The sequence below is a fragment of the Haemorhous mexicanus genome, chromosome 3, assembly GCF_027477595.1.
Source record: "Haemorhous mexicanus isolate bHaeMex1 chromosome 3, bHaeMex1.pri, whole genome shotgun sequence".
Lineage (NCBI taxonomy): Eukaryota > Metazoa > Chordata > Aves > Passeriformes > Fringillidae > Haemorhous > Haemorhous mexicanus.
The window spans coordinates 96,297,980-96,320,651 of NC_082343.1; the positions used below are offsets into that span (position 1 = coordinate 96,297,980).

Consider the following 22,672-nt stretch of genomic DNA (forward strand, 5'->3'; position numbering starts at 1 on the left):
TTAACAAGTAGATAAAGAAAATGAGATTATAAAATAAAATGAAATTTCTCTGATGTAGTTCACATGTCATAAGTAGAAAAAAAAATCCATTAAAAATCTCTATAGTTCAATATATTGGTCTTGTTCTTCTGCAGAAAAAAAGAAAGGGATTTAGCCATGGTTCTAGCTAGTTTTCTCCAGAAACATTATTTCTTAACATGATGAGTTTCCTAATAATCTGGAATATTTAATGAAACTCTGGTGTCTCATACTGTGATGAAAAAAAAGGCATCTATTTCACTATACTGATTAATTTTGGAGGGAGACTAAATCCCATTTCAGTTTGTTTATTTTTTAGCTCCAAAAATATCTACTGCGTCTACTTTAGTACTGGCAAATCTATCCTCATGCAGATGATATCTTAGCTGAGAATTTCTGACATTCATCAGTTTGTTTTAAGTAATCAACATTTTTTAAAAGGATAAACTTAATTTTGTGTAGTTCTCCAGAGTTATTCAGGAGTAAAAAAAAAAAAAAAAAAAAAGAAGAAATGAAGAAAGGTAAAATTTCAAATCTGTAGCATGGCCATGCAAAACAAAAAAATGGTTCCATCTGGTAAACTAAGAAATGAATTTACATCATATCAGGTTCTTTGTGCTAGCTACTCCATTAACAAATGGTGTAGTGTAATGAATGATAATGGAATAATCCAGTGTGGTCCAAGGGCCTGTTGCCTGTATTAGAAAAATTCTTTGTGCATTTTCTTCATATCCACTGTTGTGCTCAGACTTCTCTGATTTTTTTATTAACTGTGGATTGGACTTAATATACACAAAATCAGTTTTACCAGCATAGTTGTGTACCCATAACTTACCACCCAAACTTAAAATTAGATAGCATCCATAACCCTTATTTAACACTTCTTAATACTTGAGATTTGACTTCCTGTCAAATCCCACAGCAGGGAGTCAGATGATGAGACCTTGCCATAACTGAATAGGCTTATTTCCTGCTGAATGTTTTGACACGTGCATGCACACCTACACTTGTGTGCACACACTCCGCAAGACTGGTTTTCTCCTTTAATTCATGAAAAGATAGTTTGGAAAAACAAGTTTTAATCATAAAAGGGATAGCTGTAATGAGAAAAACATCCCTCATATTTCTCTCAACAAAATAGTTACTCAACTAGTAATACATTGTGATTAGATGACAGCAAACCATTATGATCTAATATTTTGATGTTTGGGGGGATTTCTTATTTAAGTGGTGTATGCATGAATTTTTTTAATATTAGATTTTTTTTCATTTTCCAGGTTGAGTGGTATGAATTTACCTTCTCCAGTTATCAGCAGTAAGAACTGGTTACGACTCCATTTTACGTCTGATAGCAATCACCGACGGAAGGGATTTAATGCTCAGTTTCAAGGTAGGAAACCTATAAAAGCACACCTAAAAAGCCCTTTACCTTTAAGCATCACTAAAGTGGTGGTGGAATTTGATAATTATGTTTAAATATCACAGACACAGTAAAAAGCTGACTCTTTTTATTACTATGTAACTATCACTCTTACGCTGAATATCTGTTTTCCTTGTGTGATCGGACGTCTCTGGGGATTTACTTTTGGAAAAAATACGTGTGCTTTGGAATGCAGTCTGCTCTAAATATGCATTTGCTTGCTCACTTTTTTCATAATAAGTTTCTTTGCAGTCAGTCTGATCTTTGCTTTAAAAACATGCCCGGAATGCAACTTGCGGAAAGTCAATTCCACACAAAGGCAGGCTTCCATCTAAGCATTGTCTTCCTTCATTATTCAAAACCTAACTCTTATCCAGAAACTACATTCATCGTTTGGAATTTTAACTCAACCACAGTATAGCACAGATTATATTTAAGGCTCCTGCATACATTTGCATAGACGACTTCAAAAGAAGACAAGAGGATGTCAGTGTTGCTGTCATTTCTACTTATGTTTATGTAGATACTTTTTAAAATGCAATTTTTTAGAATGGATTCTTTATTGATTTTTGTACTTTATAAATCATTACTCAAGATGAAAGACATGGTAGTTATATTGAAAATAGAAAACTTCCTAATTTATCTGTGCTTTCAAATTCTGTACTTACATAAGCTGTTTCAACCCTTTTACCCCCATAGAATCAAAACCTTTAGGAATTTAGACATTTGTGCTTTTTCCCCTGAAACTGTGTGACCTCTATAATTTTTGAAATTATAAATTCATTGCAATAACTGTATGTTTTCTGGTGACTATGTCATGCATGTACAGCAAAAATGTCTAATATACATAGTTCTTTAAGTTTTAAAAATAATTTTAATATTTCAGAAAAACAAAATCTGAAATTTCATTTCATTTTGGCAACTCAGCATATGTGATCCTTTGCACTTAAAACTTATTTTTTCCAAAAGTTTACCAAGGATGCATATATAATACCACTGCTGGGTACTATGAATGTAAATGCACTGCTTATGTTAACTCTGTGACTTATGCCAGTCAATTGGGGTCCACAAAAACATTGTGATATGTCCTGCTGAGGCAGCAGAAAACTACGAATCAACAGAATAACAAGGAGGAAGTTTGTGATGATGTAACATACCCTGGAAAAAAATTTCTGTTCTTCTTCAACATATCTTATCTCTAGACAAATACTCACAAAGTAGGTAAAACTTTTGGGAAATATCTGGAGAGATCATTATTTCAGATGTGTCTCTCTTGATCTGCATAATATATCAGATATTGGGTGAAAGTGTGAACTTCCTTGATGTAGAATATACCTTGAATGACATGTGGAAGTATCTTCTTGTAAATCAAATTCTTACAATTACAGAAATTTACTTTCTTAATTTAAACCATTTTTATGAATTGCAGGTTTATAATTTTTACCGTAGTTAATACAAAGATTTCTGAATTACATGAGAGATTATGGTTTACATAGTCATCTATCTTATCAGACTAAATTGCAATTAAAAAATTCCTATGTTAGTGATATAAACATAAACTGTATTAAAACATAGTGAAAGATTTCAAGACCCATAGGATGAAAATTCATAGTGATATAAAAACCAGGTTAATCTAACAGCTTCATTAAGTTATTTTTATTACACAGCATTAGTAACTATATTATGTGTGTATTTGAAAACTAAGCAGAAGTAACAATATTTTCAGTTAGAGTAATCTACTAGTACCACAAATTGCACAATAGCAGAGGTTGGAAGAGCCCTCTGGAGCTCACCTAGCCCAGTGTCCTTCTCAAAGAAGGGTAACCTAAAGCAAACTGCCCAGGACTGGGTCAGGGGTGGGTTTTGAATACCTCCAAGATTAGAGACTCTGCAACCTCTTGGGCAACAGTGCCAATGTTTACCCTCATAGTTAAAAAGGTTTTCACTTTTTTTGTAAGTGGGTTTTCCTGAGTTTCAATTTGTGCTTATTGCTTCCCATCTTCTCAGTGGATATCATCATGAAGATTCTGGCTCCAACTACTTTACACCATCTCATCTCACAGGTATTAATTCATACCAATAAGATCCACCCCTGATCCCCCCAAGTTTTTTCTTCTCCAGGCTATAATGTCCCAGCTCTTTGAGCTTCTCCCTTATGTTTTTTGTTTTCAGAAACTTATTTCTGCTAAAATTCAACAGCCTTCACATATCATTCCATCTTAGGTACTTCTCTCAAGTTAAATAATTATTTGAACTGATCATGAAACAAAAAAAGAAAACCCCACAAAAACTAAATCTTGTGACATACACGACCTTGTTTTCAGGCACAAAACCTAGCAGTGAAAGAATGCCTCCAAAGTCTGATTGTATCCAGACAAAATCCTTGTATTTGTCCTCTGGTAAATCTTGCATTGCAGGCTATATGACTCTGAGACTTCCAAGAAACATTTTGCTTATGGGCAGTTATACCCAATAGTTTAAAGAGACTGTTTCAGAATACACACATGTAGTTGGGATTGATGTGTTGATATATTGAACTATCCTGTCTTTGAGACACTTTACTAATAGATGAGTCCTCATTACCAGACCAAACTGAAGGAATCTTTCTGATTGTTTTAATTTCCCAGAAATTCTAAATCTTGAGCAACTGTCATCAGGGCATTTGGGACTGTACTTTCTAATGTTACTTTGACTGCTTTCTCCTGTTGCTGCTTGCTAAAAAGAATAGCTCTTTAAAGTCGGCCTGCGCTGTCTTTTTGCGTGTCCTTAGATATTAAAGGAAAGCAGCCTTTACACTTTGCCAGAGAGTAAGTTATTGTGCTTTAGAGTCTTTATATAGGTTTTTCACGGTAGCTGTCAGGTGTAAATGCTATTCACAAAACAAAATCACAAGCTTGTCCATTTGCAGATAGCATCATAAGGACTGTGGTGGGTTGATGTTGTCTGGATGCCAGGCACCCACCATATCAGTTATTCACTCCTCCACCTCACCAGGACAAGAGAAAATGTACTGAGATAAAGACAGCAAAGTATCACTCGCCAGTTACTGTCATGGGCAAATCAGGCTCAACCCTCACATATTCTCACTCCTTTCCCTGGCTGCTATTAATGCTGCACTGTGAGTTTTTTTCCTTTTTAAATATGTTACCCCATCGCTGATGGGCTCAGCCTTAGCTAGTGGCAGGTCAGTTTTGGAACCATCTGGTTTTGTTCCTATCAGACATGAAGGAAGCTTCTGACAGCTCTTCACAGAATCCACCCCTGCAGCACCCCTACCACAAAAAGCTGCCACTCAGACTCAATACAAAAATATATTTTTTGACATATTTTTATTTTTAATATAAATCTATTAAAATCTATTTGTTCTAATCTCACACACCTCTTGTGCCAATTTAATCCATTCCTTTCCCTGGTGTTGGTTCCTTCCCTAAATAGTCCATGATTATCCTTGTGGAATACCAAAATGCTCTTCCCTTTTACTCCACAATGAGCTCTGTGTCCATGAGCAGGGCCCCTCCTGGGTCTCTGAAGTGACTGGAGAGCTCCTAGAGTGAGCTGTGCCCTAGCCCCTGGGACTGGGTCTCACAAGGAACTGGGTGGCTGGGGTAGAGGTTGGGTCTCTGTGTTGGTTCCCCCACTTGCCCAGGACGCTCTGCATTTCTTCTGCACCTGTGGTGATGATCTAGGGTGGTTGCAGAAAGGCCAGGGAGAGGTGGCATTTGTCTCACCCATCCACCACCATATCCCTGTGCTCCTCAGTGTGTGCACAGGTGAGCTTTTTATTGCCTCACTGTCCTGGCTGCAGAGGGGGCAGGCCCTACACCCATGAGGGCAGGGCCAGGTTGCTGTTCTATACCAGCCATATCATTGCTGGTGGGGTGGTTTTGGGGGCCAGAAAAGTTTGACTGCACCCCCAGAAGTACCTAATTTTGCCTCTCTGTTGGGGAGGTTGTTGGGGTCAACTCTGTCGGGATCAGCTTCTGCTGCTGGTGCTGCTCATCCCTGCCCTGTTTCTCTGGGATGAGGCTTGGAGACATGGTAAAGCCGCTGTGTCTCCAAGCCATGGTGCCGACAAAAGCGGGACTGCCGTGTTGTGGAGCCTAAACCCCAGCAGAGCCAGTGGTGCAGCACCAGTGCCAGAAGCAGCCATGAGGAATCAAGTCCAGCTCCTGAACTGGCAGCATGGCAAGACACAGACAATCTGACTTTCTAGGGTTTGTCCACCATTGTTTCCCATTGTCTTTGGCTCAAGGACAGAATCAACAAAAGGGAGCGGCCACCATCTTGTCTTTGTCCCAGGGGCTACTTGGATGTGACCTATGGAGAGCATTAACCATCCTGTCTTTGTCCTGGCAGCCACATGGAACTAAGTCAAATTGCTGAACTCCTGTAGTGCATAAAGCACCTACTCTTTTTTTATACTGTTGTTATTGATATTGTTGCTGTTACTGTGTGTTCCTTATTCCATGGCTTTTTTTTCCTTTTTATTATCTCAGCCTGTAGTCTCTGTCTTTATCCTTCTCCTACTGAAAAGGGTGAGGAGAAGGGGAGTGGCTTATTTGGAGTTTCATTTTCACCTGTTCTTAAATCTCCACACTAAACTAGCACATCTAGCAGTGTCACTGGCTTTTTGAAAGCAAGTCAGTATGGGAGGCAGCATAACATACCTCTTTGAGAAACAATGGAATAATGAACTTTTTTCTTTTCCTAGTAAGAATTCTGATTATCACACTTTTTATGACATTTACATAAAGTTCCTTTAATTTCTCTTTCCCCCTCATATCAAATTAACATCATGTTTATTATTATCTTACCATAACTATATTATTGCTTTGACTTGGCCTTTTCCAGTGAGCCAAAACTAATACTAACAAGCAGTCAATTTAATTTTCTTTTCTTTGTTTGATCTTTGATCAGGCAAACAGAATTATTATAATTTATTTCATTAAAATATTGGAGCTACCAATTGGATATAAAGCTATGCATAATTAATTTGTTCAGCAAATTTTTCAGATCTTTGTAGCTGGCATTTTTAGCAATATTTAGTGCCCCATTTTTTACATGGTCAAAAAAACCAGCTCACTGGTATAAAAAAAAAAATAGTACTTTACTAGAATAGCACATCTTAATGCATCAAGTAAATATAGTTTAAAAATACTTGGCAAGCTGAATTTATAAATAAAATATTCTAGTGCAAAAAGTGAATCCAAATTATTGGTGTTTGGATTTCCTCTTGAATCATATTTATTGTCCCATCTTCCATCAGATTATAGTAGAAGTTTATAGAAAATTTAAAAATTTTAAAAATTAATTAGGTATAAAGTGGAGGGTTTGTTTTGGTATTTGCTGTTTTTTTCCTCTCCACACATCCTTTGTTGTTTTTATTTGATTTTTTTTGTGTTTTGATGTTGATTTCATCAATAAAAATATTAATGTCCCAGTTTCTCTGTGTTTACCTGTGGAAAATTTTTTCGTAGTTTCAGAGTTTCTATTCAGAAGGAGGCATGGTGTTGAACAGCTCTGAAAAGCACCAGAAAAAAATTAAATTGTAGTGACTTGCTCTACCTTGTCTTCTTCATATCTGCCATGCCAGCAACATTGGTGTCATAGAAATGAACTCTCACCATATATATCACTGGATACAGTTCTTGTTCTGCCTTGTTCCTTGACGGCATTGCCATGGGGGGAAAGATTGTGCAGTCATTCAGTTATGAACTATTTTTTTTATTTTAAATTCTTCTACCCTCACCTATGCTAATACATGAATTCACTTTGCATATTCAGTGGGAGTTGCAGAGCATATGATTTTTCTTATGCCAGTACTTCATAAATGTGTAAATTCCCCAGAGGTGAAGTATCCTTAACAGGCTGACTAGGAGATGAAAACCTGGCACTTCCTAGAAACAAAGCTTATTGATGTACACAGAATGACTTAAAAGGTGTCATAAAGAATCCCCTGCTTTTTTGCTTATTTACAGCATGTAAAGTATGCCTACTTAGCTTTTGCTTATGGCCAGAACAATAGAAGGGTTTTTAAAAATATTGTTTTCTTTTTAGGAGGAAAGAACCCCACAATAGCTTTAGCTATACAGCTAAAAGTGGTCTGCTTAAGTTAAATATTTATTTCAAAATTCCTAGAAATAGAACAGAATAAGAAAGCTTCCAAAGCAAAACATGATTAATGGCTGTGTTTACTTTTTTAGTTTTGCAGTAACTCCGGCCTCTGTTGCAGAGTGTTTCAAAAAACGTGTTCTATTTTTGGCAAGTTTTCCGAGAGGTTCAAGAAGGTGATAGGTATTTTGATAATTATGTACCACAAGTTATCTATCTGTTGTGTTTAATTACATTCAGTTATTCAGGATTTAACAAACAGATAATCCTGAAGTCAAACAATGAATATAATAGAGGCTGCTGAAATAAATGTATGCTAATGGAAAACCATGAGGGAAATAATGTAAATCAACTTGCAATTGCTAGATCTTTCAATGAAGTTTCATAATTCACAAAGTCTGCCTATAAATGCCTGTCCTTTCCTCATATTCTTTAAAATGCTAAAAATTATGTTTTAAATAAGTGAAAAGAATTTGCAGTGTTTCCTTGATGCATGGTACTTTTAGTCAGGAGTTTCATTTAGAATTGTTACTTAGAGTATATTTAGAAAGAAAATAATAAAATCAATTGATAACATCAAGAGCCAGGAAAAAACCTGTTATTTTCTAGCTCTTAAGTGATGCTGAATGGACTTTTCCTTTAACTGGTGCTGAGAAAAAAATATATATTTTGTTAAGCTTTATTATCAAGAGAGTAAACCAGTCTTGATATGAAAACATCAACAAGGAGAAAATCCACCATCTTTCTTGACAATTCTTTTCTGTTGTTAATAGAACCACTTATGTAGTCCAGCACTGCCACAGTAATACTTCTTTCTTAAGTGTCTAGTAAAATGTTGCTAAAAAGGCTCAGACACAGCTGTCTCATGATATCAGCACTGAGAAGATGCCAATTCAGTAACAGCCATTCAGTTAAGACTATTCAAAAGACTATGGTTGAAGTGGCATTCGAACAAGGAACTGAGTGGTTCTCATTTTATGATTTACTTTTAGAGTCAGTTCCTAGACACGACTACCCAGTGTGTTCTGCAACACTGTATATTCATTCATAGACTAAATTGTATTGATACAATTTTCCAGAACTATGGAGAATATCTGCAGTCATTGAAGACTTGATGCCTGCTGGACCGGTTTTATTATGATATATCATACACTGAAAGCACAAAGTAGCTAAGGCAGTCCATCAGGGCAAGGGGCCAGCTAGGAAACATAGAGAAGGTTAATGGAAAACAAATGGCTGTGCTTCTTTTTAAACCTGCAGAACCTGTGTCAGCTTATACAAATAGAATGAGAAAGATTTGTGTAAAAATCTACTGTGACACCAATTTATCTTGGTGCCATTTATTCACTAGTACTGAATGCAGAGATTTCCAGCACAGGGAGCAGGTGGAAGGTCTGATAGTGACAGGCAGTACTTTGCTGAATTGATGGAACAAGGAAGCCAACTGATCATGAACCTACAGCTTTTACAGGTAGCCATATAGGAGAAACATTTGTGCCTGCTGTGAAGCTTTCCAGAGTTATAATACCAATTAGTAGGGAAGATTTTAAAAGCTGTTAGAGACAGAAACACTAGGAGAGTGTATTAGATGGAATACTCTTCAGGCAGGGAGTAGAGAAACAGACAAGTGATGGACTATTCAAATGACTTGGTTTAAACTAGAAATCCTACGGAAGGCTGTGATGCTTCTGCAATAAGTCAAGTGGGCAGGTGAGAGGAAAAGCTTCTAAGGATGCTCCCAGGTTATTGAGTGTGGGATCCTGTTTTATCAACAAAATGATTATAGAATACCCTTCATAAACTAAAGTAAGATTGAGAATGATTGCTTTTTTCTCATTCTCATAAATACTAAACTTTTAGAAAGATTTCATAGTACAACAGGCCATAGTGAAGGAGAAGAAAACGTAAAAAGAGATAACAAACTGTTTACTGATCTCAAATGACTTTGAGTAATAAGAAAGAAATGTTTCATTTATAAGTATAATCTGGATAGAACATTGATGCTGCTAAATGAGAAACTGTAAGTTATTTATTCCAGGTAATAGTACCAAAAAAAGGTACTATTCTCATAATTATGTCTTTGGAGGAGAATGTGGAAAGATTAGGCACCAGGGCAAAGCAAACAGAGCACTGAAGTGGACTCTTCAGTCTGAATTAAGAAAAGACTTTGTTTTACAACAGGATTACTCATAATGAAGAAAATCAGAACAGTGAAATGAAAGCAAAAGGAAATTGATTAATTCTGCACTGTACGGAGATAAATTTGCTGAGTTCCTTCAAGAATAATATGAATGTTCTTGCAAACACATCACTTTTTTACTGAACTCTGCAAAATATTCAAAGCCAAGTGTAAGTCTTCGTAAAAGATATGTATCATATGTAAAAAATACTGAAAATATTTGGGCTCTTCCTTTGCTGTAACAAAACCAGAGAACCCTTCAAAAATATCTATATCTATTTTTTATAGTGACATAGAGCTTCAGACTGGATAGGAAAGATGCTTCTTGTGATCACCAGATGCTGGTCAACATGCTGTTCCTCTTTACCTTCAAATATCCAAACTTAGGAAATATCTGCAGTGAAGGGCAGCCAAGACCTGAAGTCAGCAGAGCAGCAGCAGAGCAGCTTGAGGAAGTACCAACAGATGATGTCAGAATATTTTAGCTTTGTGTGGTAGCCAGTATTTGAGGTCTTGGAGCTTATTTCACGCAGGAAGAAAAATCAGCAAGATACACATGTATTTGGGTAATTAAGGAAAAGCATATTATGTCACCAACATTTGGGATAAAATGTATTTTCTTCATACATGTTCAAATATGTCAGAAACTAAGAGCTGCATGAAAGTCACAGTAGATTTGAATGAAGATTTACAACCTGAAAGTTTTACTTTCACGATCCATTCAGATAAGACCAGACATATATTCCTTTCATGGCTGAGTTTATTTCAGCTGTAGCAAAAGTTTAAGGAATACCATTGGTGCTTTCTAGTCTGATAAGATTGTTGTGGACTTTCAGACTCAGCTCTCTGCCCTCGTCCCTGAATAAGTAACTCATCTCCAAAAGACTCTTGAGGCTATGATGAACAGAAAAGGTGAAATAAGCTGATTCAGTGAGCTTAACTGAATGTTTAAGTGAAGCTAAGAGACGGCTATTCAGCTTTTTAAAAGTAATCACTTAAAAGTTGGAAAGTGCTGTTCAGTTCTGACGTTAATTATGTAAACCCATTCCTCTTTTTGTGCTGTTAAATGGAAAATCATCTTTGAAATCAGGAAAACCTGTCTAATGAAGTTGCAATGGGTAAGTTACAGAGAAGTGTCTCAGAAAAGATTTTCAAATGGGATTTAAATTGTTATGAAACGTCTAATTTAGGGTATTTCTTTTGTTTACAGGAGGAGTTAAACTGGTTCACTTGAACCACAGTGTGCAGTAGTCTCTGTTTGTTTTTCAGATGTTGAATAGTTTTTATTTTAGGGACTATGCTTCCTTAATACCTTTTAAAATGACAATAAAATGCCATTTAGGGCACATGCGAAAACTTACACACTCAAGAATAAAAGAGGCAAAAGTTTGCTTTTCATATATCAAACTATCCTATTTAACCTCTTGGATCCATATGTCTCCCAGATAACTAGCTTTGGCTGTTAAATTTTTCTAGGCACAAAGACTTGTTCCATCTAATGTTTACTGTCTAAAACGTAGGGATCTAGCTTCAGCAAGTGTTATACGTTTCTGTTATGTTTCATGGAGAGAAAAAGGCATCTCCAGAGGAGGATTCATTGTTTCTATCTTAGAAGGGAATGAATCACCCCCTTGAGTGAGCTATTTTTCTACATAAAACAAACATTTAGATGACTGATCTTAAGTTTTGTACATGCCCTCCCTAATGTTCTTTCAGTAATATACAGAATGCCTTTTTCTTGACATCTGAAAAAATAAAATCCAAGGTTAGAAACTGCAGGACCTGTTTCAGTGCATGACAGTCAAAAATCTTTTTATATGTCAAGTCAAAACATCTTGTTTCAATTTGTGAGCTCTGTATTTCAAATAAAGCTCATGAGTATAATTTTTTCTCATTCACATGAAGTGTGTTTCAAATATGTATAAAAAATACCCTTAGAGTGAAATGTCACAAGGAATTTGAGTGATGATTGTAATTTTTACTCTAAAATAGTGTCACAGCTCAAAGATAAGAAGAAGAATATAGTTATTTTTTCTGTCCATTGTCTAACAACTCAATATTTTTATTACTCATCCATGTAAGTGATATGGGTTCTGAATCCTCAAAGAGCTGCTCACAGCAGGTTTTACATAACACAGATATTAATAAATTGAGAAATTCAAACTGGTGGAGGGACCACAACTCCAGACAGTTTCCCAAATATTCTCTGCAAGAACTATGTTGTTCATTTCCCATTAAATATAGAATAATTTTAACAGACTTGTTACACAGCCTGAAAAACAACTTAAGGTGGCACTTGATGGAGTCTTTTGAACCTAAGTCTGGAAACTAATCCTAATAAAACCATATCCACAAAGTTTGCCCTTCCAAAACGCCTTGGGTATAATATTGTCTGCACTGATGTCTCTGTATAATGTACAGTTCCTGCCTTAGAAGAAAACACCACAGTGCTATCATAACCATTTCGTACTATTCAGCTGCAATTGTGTTTCAATCATCTTCCATCACTTGAACACCTGTTTTCCGCATTTAGGCGTGAATGACTGCACTTGCACATAGCACAGAATGTACTTTCTGCAATACTTGCTCAATTTCAGTTGTCAAGAAAAGCCACCTTCGCTCTGAAGTTACAATATAGAAATAAATACAATGGGATCATGATTTTTAATGCGGTATTTAAAGACAACTTTCTTTCTACCACTTCACTTCTTAAAAATATTTACATACAGATTAGTGTATATTGTAGTAATTATAAAATTCACACCATGTAATGACAAAAAGTACAACTTACATTTTGTACTATGAATTTATTTAATGTGAGCTACCAATTACTGCTATGTAAGAAATGTTTGAGTTGAATTATTGTTTCTGTTTGTATCTTGGATAAATAAGTGCACTTTGAGATTATTAGCCCCTGCAAGGTCTGGAAAAAAGGTATTTAGTATGAATTAGGGAAAGATTACAGGTTTTTGTAATTTTCAGTAACAGAAATGCATCTTGATGTTGTAATTAGCATTCTGGTACAGAGTCAGTCATCAGCTATTTTCCAATTGCTATTGTTTTTTGACACAATAGTTTTGAATTGTTCATGCTTGTTCCAAAATCTTTTTCTGCATCGTATTTTACTTTCCATTGCTCAGTTTGTTCCCACAGAACTAATTATTATCCTGTGAAGGTGTCCTATATTTCTATCCTTTTTTCTTACCATTGCAATTAAAATTCTACCCTGTGTCTTCCTTAATGTATAGCTGCACTGCTGTCTTCTCATGTCTCTTCCTACTTGGCTCCTGATCCCACCTATGGCGCCCAAACTACTTAATAGGGATAGGCTGGGAGTTTATCAGCCATTCAGCTGACTAAACAGAGAAAAAGGATATTAAACCTCTGATGCATCAGTTCTTTCTCACAAAACTCTGCCCCTGTGAGAGCTCTTAGTCTCTTTCTTCTTTTTAATTCAGTTGAAATTACCCTGTAGATTCAAAAGGGTTTAAGTTAGCCAAATAACATAACATACTATGTTAATCTCATTGGGAAACAGAACTAAAAACACGTCTCCTGAAGAAAAGTAAATCAAACAAAATCAGGTGTGATTATCACATTGAAAACTTGTAGTCCTTGAATATGCGTAGATAATGTTCTGTATATTCTATGTAAGAAATATTTTTTCAATGTTTAATTTTCTTATATGGAATGACAAACGCAGGAAATCTATACCTGTAATTAGGACAAGCTGTTCTTTTCTTTGAACATAAAGAAACTTGGATTCAAAATACTGCCAATTCTGATAAGATCTGTTTTTAAAGGACATGGTTGTATTTTTGAAAAAATAAAAAACCCAAAAATTTTTTTTGGATTATCACAGAAGCTGCAGTTATTTCAATCTGCTGTAGGTTTCCTATATAACTTTGTATTATTTTAATGCATGATTTTGCAGCTATATGTCCTTTTAATGATGTTTAATAATGAATTATTTTCTCTTTGCTTACTTGTCTTCTCAGTAAAAAAAGCAATTGAACTGAAATCAAGAGGAGTCAAGATGTTGCCCAGCAAAGACAGCAACCACAAAAATTCTGTCTGTAAGTTGTTTATAACCTTATTTTTAGTGACTGTATATATCTTCTTGAATCTTTTTAAATATACAAATCAAAGAGAGAGATGTTGGGATGCTATGGTCATAAAATGGTTATTATGCTTTCAATTGAATCACTGAATGAGAACTCCACTGATAGTACTATGCTAAAGGTAGAACGCAGAATATGGTGGTGTAAACTCTGAAAAATATGGTATGTAGAAACCCCTCTTCATTTTATTTATCACAGTATTTTTTTATATTAGAATAGTTAGAATTCAGAGACACATGGCAAGTTAGGAAATCCAGGCAGAACACTGCCATATAGAGTTCATCAGTTCAATACTGGGGACAGTGAAGGTATCTGAGAAATTTCTGTATCTAAATTTATAGTTTGTGATCTTTTTTTCTTCCCCTCACTCAATATCACAACTAAATTCTTCCCTCATCTTGCCACAGTGTCTGGTGAACACCTCTTTCCAGTCTTGCACAGCTGGGGTTAAGAACTGTTGTAATTCCCATCTTTTCAAGAAGATGGAGGTCACAACATCAACTTCCCCTCATTGCATGCATAGTGCATTCTGGAATGACATCTGTTTAGTCCCTTTACACCTTTTTCCCTGTGTGACGTGTAAAGCTAAAATCAAAATGCTACCTATGGGACTATGAGGTTAGTTTTTTGAGCATCACTTTTTCTGAACTGGCAATCTGACTAATATCCTGAGAGCTCTTTCTCCATTAATTAGGCCAGTCTTGAATTGAGAAAAAGAGGATATTTTTGAATTTTGAAAGCTGAGAGCCCCTTAGCCCTGAAAAAAACCAAAAAAATCAAACTAAAAAAGGCACACAGCATTCACACAGAGCTCATTAAAAGTGTTAATGTAATGTTTCAGATGTATTGAGATAAATTAATTCCTCATGTAATAACAGTGAACTCAGTGAAGCGAAACCTGTGCTGTGTTTGCCTCGTGCCATTCTGTGAGTGCAGAGAGAATGAGTGTCTGGAAAGCTGATGTCTAGAGGATATGTTTTATTCTCTGTGTTTCTGTCATACATTGTTTAATGTAAAGTGAGTTTTTGGTATGCTCACTGGAACAAAAGAGGCATGACAATTTTCTGCTTTAAATATTGCACACTGATGGTGTGGCACTCAAAAAGAACTTTTTATGCAAGGCGTAGCAGAAAAAGTTGATCCATCTCTTTGGTGTCTGTATATGAATGGGTGATAATTTCATTATTTATAAGTTACTTCTGGGAGCTGTGTGATCTCTGCTTACAGTCTCAGAGCACATGCTGTCAAACACCACTTGTAGTTACAGAAAGTGGAAGTAAGACAGGCTATGGAAGAAATTATTATACAGCAGTCTGTTGTTTACTTCAAATGAAAATTGTCTTTTTTTTCTTTGTGTTTTGACTTGTAAAACTTTATCATCATGTTTTACTTTCCAATATAAATCTAAGGAGTGCAATGTAATTATTACCATTACTTTCACATATATAAATATTTAATATTTATATTTAATATTTAATATTTAATTCTAAAATATATATTTTAGAAATTATAAGAATAAAATACAATAAGTTGGATTCAAAATGTATTTTGAGGCTCTTTCTGATGTAAGCTTTAAATATTTAACCATTTATCTTACCTGTAGTTATGCAGACAGAAAAGGTAATTGGGGATTTGGCTCCAGAAAAATTATAAGAATGTATATTATAAATTGATGCCAAATAGAATATATTTTTAAAAAGATACATTATATACCAACACTTCTCACTATTTTCATATGTTAGATCTTTTAAATATTCTCTCTCTATAAATCAGAAAGCTTAGTTTTGGCTTTTTGGCTTGTCGGGGGTAAATGGAATGCAAATATCATCATCCCAAATGCTGTGAGAGCATATCCAGTGCATCCCAGGACCTGTAGCTTTCCCACAGCTCTTCCTCCCAAGCAGAACCTGCAAGCAGCTGGTTCAAAAAGCATTTCACAGTGGCACCAGTCTTTTAGGATTTATGTAGAAAATGTTACCAGTGTTACCAATGATAATAACATTACTGATAATTCCTTGTAGAATGCAGAATGGTATTTAAGTATTTCAGTCATGTACAGTCATAGCTCACTCTCCTTCTTTTGGTTCTGCCTGGACTCCAGGATGCTTTCTTTCAGATCTGCCATCCTTTATAAAAAGTCAGGTAGCAAAGCATGGCTTTCAGATGAAGGTGCCTCTATATTGGAAAGAAAATTCATTATATATTATAGCACTCCCCAGGGAAACAAGAAGGCTTTGCCGTTGGTTTTTGTTTTGGTTTGGGTTTTATGTCCTTTTTTTGGTGGGGTTTTTGGTTGGTTTAGGGGGATATTTTTATTTGTTTTAATGAGGTTGGGTTGGGGTTTTTTTGTGGGGGTTTTTTTTTGGTAGGTTTTTTTTTGTTTATGTTTTTTGGTTTGGTGGGGTTTTTTTTGTTTTGGTTTGGTTTGGTTTTTTTGGTGGTGGTTTTGTTTATTTGGTTTTGTTTTGTTTTGTTGTCTTCTTTGGTACACCCAAAGGAAACATATCAAGTTGGTTTTTTTCTAGATAGTCTTGATAGGCAGTACTCTTTAGCAGTGAGCCAGATGAAGTTGAATTGTGATTAAATTATGCAAGGAAACGGGAAAAGGATGGGAAAGATAATTGAAGTAAAATACGGTCCTGGTTCATCCATACCTTGAACTTGGCAGAGGTGTGAAAGAGTAAACTGGGCAAAGGCACATGGGACAGGCAGTTTTTGAGCTGCCACAAATACTGGCCAAATCCAGTCAGTGTATTTACCCTTGGTCATCTGAAGCTGATCTCTCAGAGGAGCAAGGGCAGAGTTGTATTTGAGAGAGTTGTATGAACTGCTTAGGGAAAGCAAATCCAATTACCTCTGTTGGTCTCCATTTGTCTACCCACTTTTGTTATCATTCAGATGAATATGCTATATTCCCAAAGATCAATCTTCCTGTCATCACTCATTTTAACATGAAAACCTGCAGACTCCTAAAAGCTCTGGCTTTTTCTAAAACTGCTATGACTACAGTTTGCATCGTGACTGATTAAAAAAAAATAAAGTTCTTATTGCCTGTCTCTTGTATGAGTGTTTTCATGGCATTCTTTCTGTCCAGCAAATCTTTCATAGGGAGATTATCATCTCTAAACATCTTGATCATTACCTCTTCAGCAGAGATTGTACAGGAGAATCCTGTACATCCAAGAGGAGACCCCTAATGAAGAAAGCTGCAAGAACAGACCAAAATTGGGCAGCCATAGTCCTTGTAAAGGTCTCATTTTTTGGTCAAATAGAAGATCCTTGTATTTTATCTCTTAAAGTGTACATACCAGGCAGTTACTGCTAGTCATGCTATGTGCAAAGGATATCAAGTGAATACGACAGCCTGAAACAGTGACAAAGATTAACAGACAGAGTGATTCTTTTAAAAATATGGCATTCATATTGAACCACGTTAGCTTTTCATAGTAATTGCTGAATACTGAGTGACCGAACGTCACTGTAAAACAGTGCGTGTGAACTACTGCGTTTTACAAAGTGTGAACTCTGTATGTGTTCACTAAGTAAAAAACTCCTATACTTCATCAAAGCAATTTCAGGCTTCTGTAGTATTATTTGAACATGTATTTTAGAATACTAGGAAAACCCATGTTAAATACTTTGAAGATCATGATTTCAGTGTAAGATTAATGCATCCTCTGAACCTTGAGTTACAGAGTTTACTTAAACAGTTCTTCACCCTGAAGATGATAAAAGGAGCTACTTTACAACAATTATTTTTGTGATGTACAGCCAAAGAACAAATGAGTTTACAGACTAAGTATTGATTGGTTGCTGCACATTAAGATGAATTAATGGCACATGCTCTTGAAACTATAGTGATTAATACCAAAATGGGATTACATTGCTAATTCTGTGTAAGAAAAAATGACAGCAGTCATTATTTATTTTGTTGTTGGGAAACTGAGAAAAATGGCTTAGGACATTGTAAAATAAAGTTAAAAATTTTAGGATAAAAATTTGTTGCCTACCAATACATTCCTCACATTTTAAATAAACTGACAATTTCATCTTCTTGACTTTTGACTACTAGTAAATGTACTTTGACAGAAGCAATATGGAGACTAGTCAAATTTTGTTCTTCATTTAATGAAAGAGTATTTTCCTAAGGACAATACTGGACTGAATAGTTGCATTTAATAGCACAATTTTCTGGCTGTTTTGTTCTCATTCCTTAGCAGAATTTATTTAAGAACTTTTGATCAATAGATCAATACTTAGAAATCAGTTGCAAACCAATGTGCAATCAACTTAACAAACAGATATGACAATGACTGAAGGTCGTGACAAGTTTCAGATATAAAAGGAAATATTATTGCTACTTACTACATTTTAAAAATGAAATTTATATCTTGGCTTGATATAAATAACAATTTTTGGTTATTATATTTAAGTTATCTTATAAATTTTTTCCCAAAATATCTTATTATTTAATAAGTTTTTAGTATATTTTTCCAAAATTATTTTAGGATCACTAAAAACCTATGTAAGAGTTCCATATTATTATTTTCAAAATGCACATGTAATAGAAAAATTTCCACTAAAAATTCTGGAGGTTTTTTTGTGCTTGTATTGTGTTGTGTCTTCACACATGAAAAACCATTTCTTACTGAATTTGGATCTTACATGCTATTTATTATGTGCTGTGTCAGAATCAAATAATGAAAAAAAATCCTGTTAAATATTCATTGTTCTGATAGTTTTCAGTTTCAAATTTTAAAAATCCCAACTATACAATATCAAATCTCTCTTATTCTTTAAAACTATGCTCTAATCTACATTACTTTACGTTAAATAAATATAGCATCTCATGCTTGCATTAATTTAAGCAACTTATATCAGTGATGGGATTTATCACTAATAAACATGATACAAAAAAAGCTACCCAAGTAGCTTGGGTAGTAGTACAGGCAGTTGATATCAAAAAATCCTACATTTGGATATTGTATGCCTAAGTGCTCTCAATATTCAGTCTGGTTTTTGCTTTGAATATTTAAACTATTAGGTGAAGCTGTTTTTAAAAAACAGTGAAAGAAATAAAATATGAAATCTAGGATAAAGTAGAGACACCTTACCAGTTTTTTTAAAAAGAAATCTTCTGGAAAGTAGTTTTGTTCTGCAGAATTCCAAAGGCCTGTGCCCTTTCCGGAAGCATGAACTTAAAAGCACTGGAGAAATAAATGTAAGATAGATCTCTATTTTTAATTGCTCTCACTGCCAGTGAGACCAACAAAAGTAAAGCAGATGGGAAAATGTTGGCATCTTTTGGGCTTTTATTCTGGGGCACTCTGTAGTGTTTGCAGGTGTTTTGAACAAGACTGTTGGGTGTTGTTTGCTCTGATCTGACACTCAGCTAATCAGTTTGCTGCAAGTTCCAAAAAAAAAGTAGAGACAAGAGAAGAATGCCAGTATATCAAGAGACATACTTTACTAATTTTTTTGAAGGAGAAAAAACACTAGCATTGCATTTTATAGTGTTATCTGCTTTGTGTTCTTTAAAAAGAGAAATTCCTAATTGTGGAAATTAGGATTTCCATTTACAAATCTACTGCTTTTCAAAGACTTCTGTTTCCCAGGCTCTTCATGAAGCATTGCCACACAAGGGTGAAAACCGACTGTAGCTCTTTTCAGACCTTTAGTGAGCATCTATTCAGCATTTTCTGTGTTCAGTAGCAGATATTCATTCTTTCATGAGTAAAATGGAGGCCTTTGAAATACATACATTTAAGATTGAGATTCTTCAGAGGAAAACTGTTGAGTTCTAAGATCAACATGAAGATGCCTCTTTCTCACTTGTTTCTGTAGGAGTTCTCTCTGAAGATCTCAGTGTCAGGGGAAGTTACTCTGTGCTTATGTGTCATATTGTGTTTTATTAATTTACAGGCACTGAAATGATTCTCATTTTAAAGTGTCTACACAGTATCATGAGCTGTCCAGCCTTTTCAATCATGAAAGCTTTTTTTCATTTGTTCAAATCTTACAGCTTGAAAAAGAGAACAATTTTCAAATTTGCATTTATATTGTGCAATTCTTCAAATGAGAGAAATGATTGTTTATAACTTCTTAATGTTTATAACTTCCAAGGTTAGGAAACACAAGGTTTAAGTATCTAAGATCTTGTGGGCCTAGCCTGTCTGTCAATATACAATTTTATTTCAAAAATCTCTTTACAGAAATACTTGAGCACATGATAAGAGGAAAGTAATGTTTAAAACACTGGCACTCTTACACAATAGGTGAAGGGATAGATCCTGGAATATTTAAAATTAAAATATCCTTGTTATATATGTCTATGTATACCTACCTACATACGTACATATCATTGTAAATAATGCATAATACTTAATATTCCATTACACCATTTACCACATGCCTGGTAAAAGATTAATGACTCTATTTCCCCCTGTTACCAAGTATTATGGTATGAAATTGGGCAGTAGGAACAAATAACTGCTGGATTAACCTCTAACTGTTTTATAAAGCATTAATAAAATAGGAAGGCTAATTACCATGATATACTTTGTCCTATCATAGACTGTAATAATACAGAGTTTCCCAAGAGTTACAGAGTTTGGGATTTTCAGAGAAGATTAGTATCCCTATGCAATGAAATTATTCTACAATGCTATTTCACTTTATTGTATAAATGGCTTCGTAAATCAGGTTACTGAATTATACTTGGTGTTTCTAAATAAGCCCTCATCACAGCAGGAGTTTAAATATCTTTTAAAATACTATGCAAAAATCTTGCTGGGAAAGAACTACTGCCTAAATATATTTGTGAAGAAAAGCATTCCTTATAGCTACAAGCAAAACAAGGTGCTTCATCAATTATTTATTACATAATTTGCATATATAATTTGTAAAATAACCAGAAGAAAGTTTCTATTAAAATATGTAAAACAAGGTGTAATCTGATTGAATTATGGATGGTTAAAATGAATTGTTATCCAGCTAGGAACCTGAAACTGCCATTAACTAATTTTCATATACAATTATAGAACGTTACTGATTATTCAAAGTGAATGTTCATACTGTAGGCTAAACTCACATTCAATTTTGTTATTTTCAAAGTCAAAGGCTTAAAAATTATCAACTTGCTTTCAGCAATTACAATTCTGTATAAATTAAATATTCATGCAAAATATAAATATATACTTTAATACTTTTACATAATTTCCTTGGCTTAAGTTCTGTATACAGCTCTGTTAAAAATATAGATGTGGCCAGTAAATAGGCTGGCAAAATGAAGTCTGTGTAGATTGAAATAGTGTTTTTAAATTATGAAGGCATTCAGAATTTGTGGGTGGGTGAATTCGGATTTATAGAACTTAAAAAACATGGAAACAGCTTTAATTAAAGAAAGAAGTATGACACTGGCCTATGCAGTGAAGGCATGCTGCAGAATACAGACACCCTAACTGTTGAGGCCTTTGGAAGAGTCAGAGACTTCTCACCTCCTGCAAGGTTTCCACTTTCCACAGAGGCTCATACTGAACTTGTGTACGTGTTGAGATCCTGATCTTCTAAATCCTCGTTGTGGGAGAATATCTTCAGAATCTGATAGAAGGTCTTGGACTATTTTCTCTTTTCAGAATATGTTATCTGCATTATGAAACACTTAGGAAAATAATTTCACTGTGTTGGTGCAGTGTCTCACTGTCTGTTGTTAGCCTGTCACACTGGAATGTGTCTATTCCTGCAGCTTTTCTGAGCAGAACTGTGAAGGACCAGTGTCATATATGTTTGGAACAGGGAAGTTTTGTTCAGTGATAGATAATTTATGAGCTTCAGAGCAGTTTGTGTCCACTACTCCTTCTTCACTTGGAAAAAGGGAAATAAAAAATTTATATAATACTGTATATTAATTTCCTCAATAATGTTCATTTGGGAGCTTGAAATATTTTTGGAATGGGAATGAGCACAACAAGAAAAAATTAAAATGGAAATAAATACATTGGCTTACTTTTGGCAGGAAGGGACTAGTTGCTAGGGGGAGAAGATTATTCAGTATATGTTCTGCCACTGAAATCAATTGAACAAATTGTTTGCTCAAACAAACAGGCAAGCAATAAGGTTATTCAGCTACTTATTTTTTTAAAAACAAATGCAAATAAAAATCCTGAAAACTCCTGAAGTATCTGGCTACATTTTTTGTTTTACATTGACATACTTTAAAAAGGGACTGTAGGTGTGGTGCTCTGGCTCAAATGTATGCTTCTATCATACAAGCCATCTGAAGTCTGTAAAGAGTGGCAAGATCAATTTTTCATATATGAAAGTTTTAAGTTTTAATACCCATGATGTTTTAAAACACGTGTTTAATACACATGATGGCATCAGGAAATAAGTTTATCTCAAAGTCCACATAGTTTCCAAACATACAAACACTTTTTTGATTTCTGTCTTCACTGTCACAGTATTTTCTGCTTCAGGTTTCTAACATGAAAGATGTTCTCCTGCGTAAGCAAAAGATGTGTCAAAAAAATATGCATATCTTCTCTAGTTTAATGCTTTTGAACTGAATTCTGAATTAACTGAACTCAATGAATTAACAAATTAACAAAAGCAAAGCAGTATGGCATCTCCAAGCTAGCATTTTATGTGGCATATATTATTTTATTCAAGAAGCAGCTTTTTATGGACATATCAGGTTTTCTTTCATGTGTCTGAAGTCTTATGGTAAATCTGATTTGTACTGAGAAGTCACATTCCTTTCTCAATTCTACCAGACCTGGTTTGCAGTAGTCTGCAAATGCATCTGCAGTCCAGAATATCAGAGGC

At 34.8% G+C, this 22,672-nt stretch overlaps 1 protein-coding gene across 1 annotated transcript in view; it reads left to right on the forward strand.

The window, feature by feature from the left end:
- The window catches only part of CSMD1 (CUB and Sushi multiple domains 1), a 1,067,000-nt gene that overhangs the window by 681,084 nt on the left and 363,244 nt on the right, over positions 1-22,672 (forward strand). The window contains exons 6-7 of the mRNA XM_059842787.1: positions 1,296-1,408; positions 13,727-13,804. Of these exons, the coding sequence (XP_059698770.1) occupies positions 1,296-1,408; positions 13,727-13,804 (191 nt within the window). The remainder of the gene's footprint in view (positions 1-1,295; positions 1,409-13,726; positions 13,805-22,672) is intronic.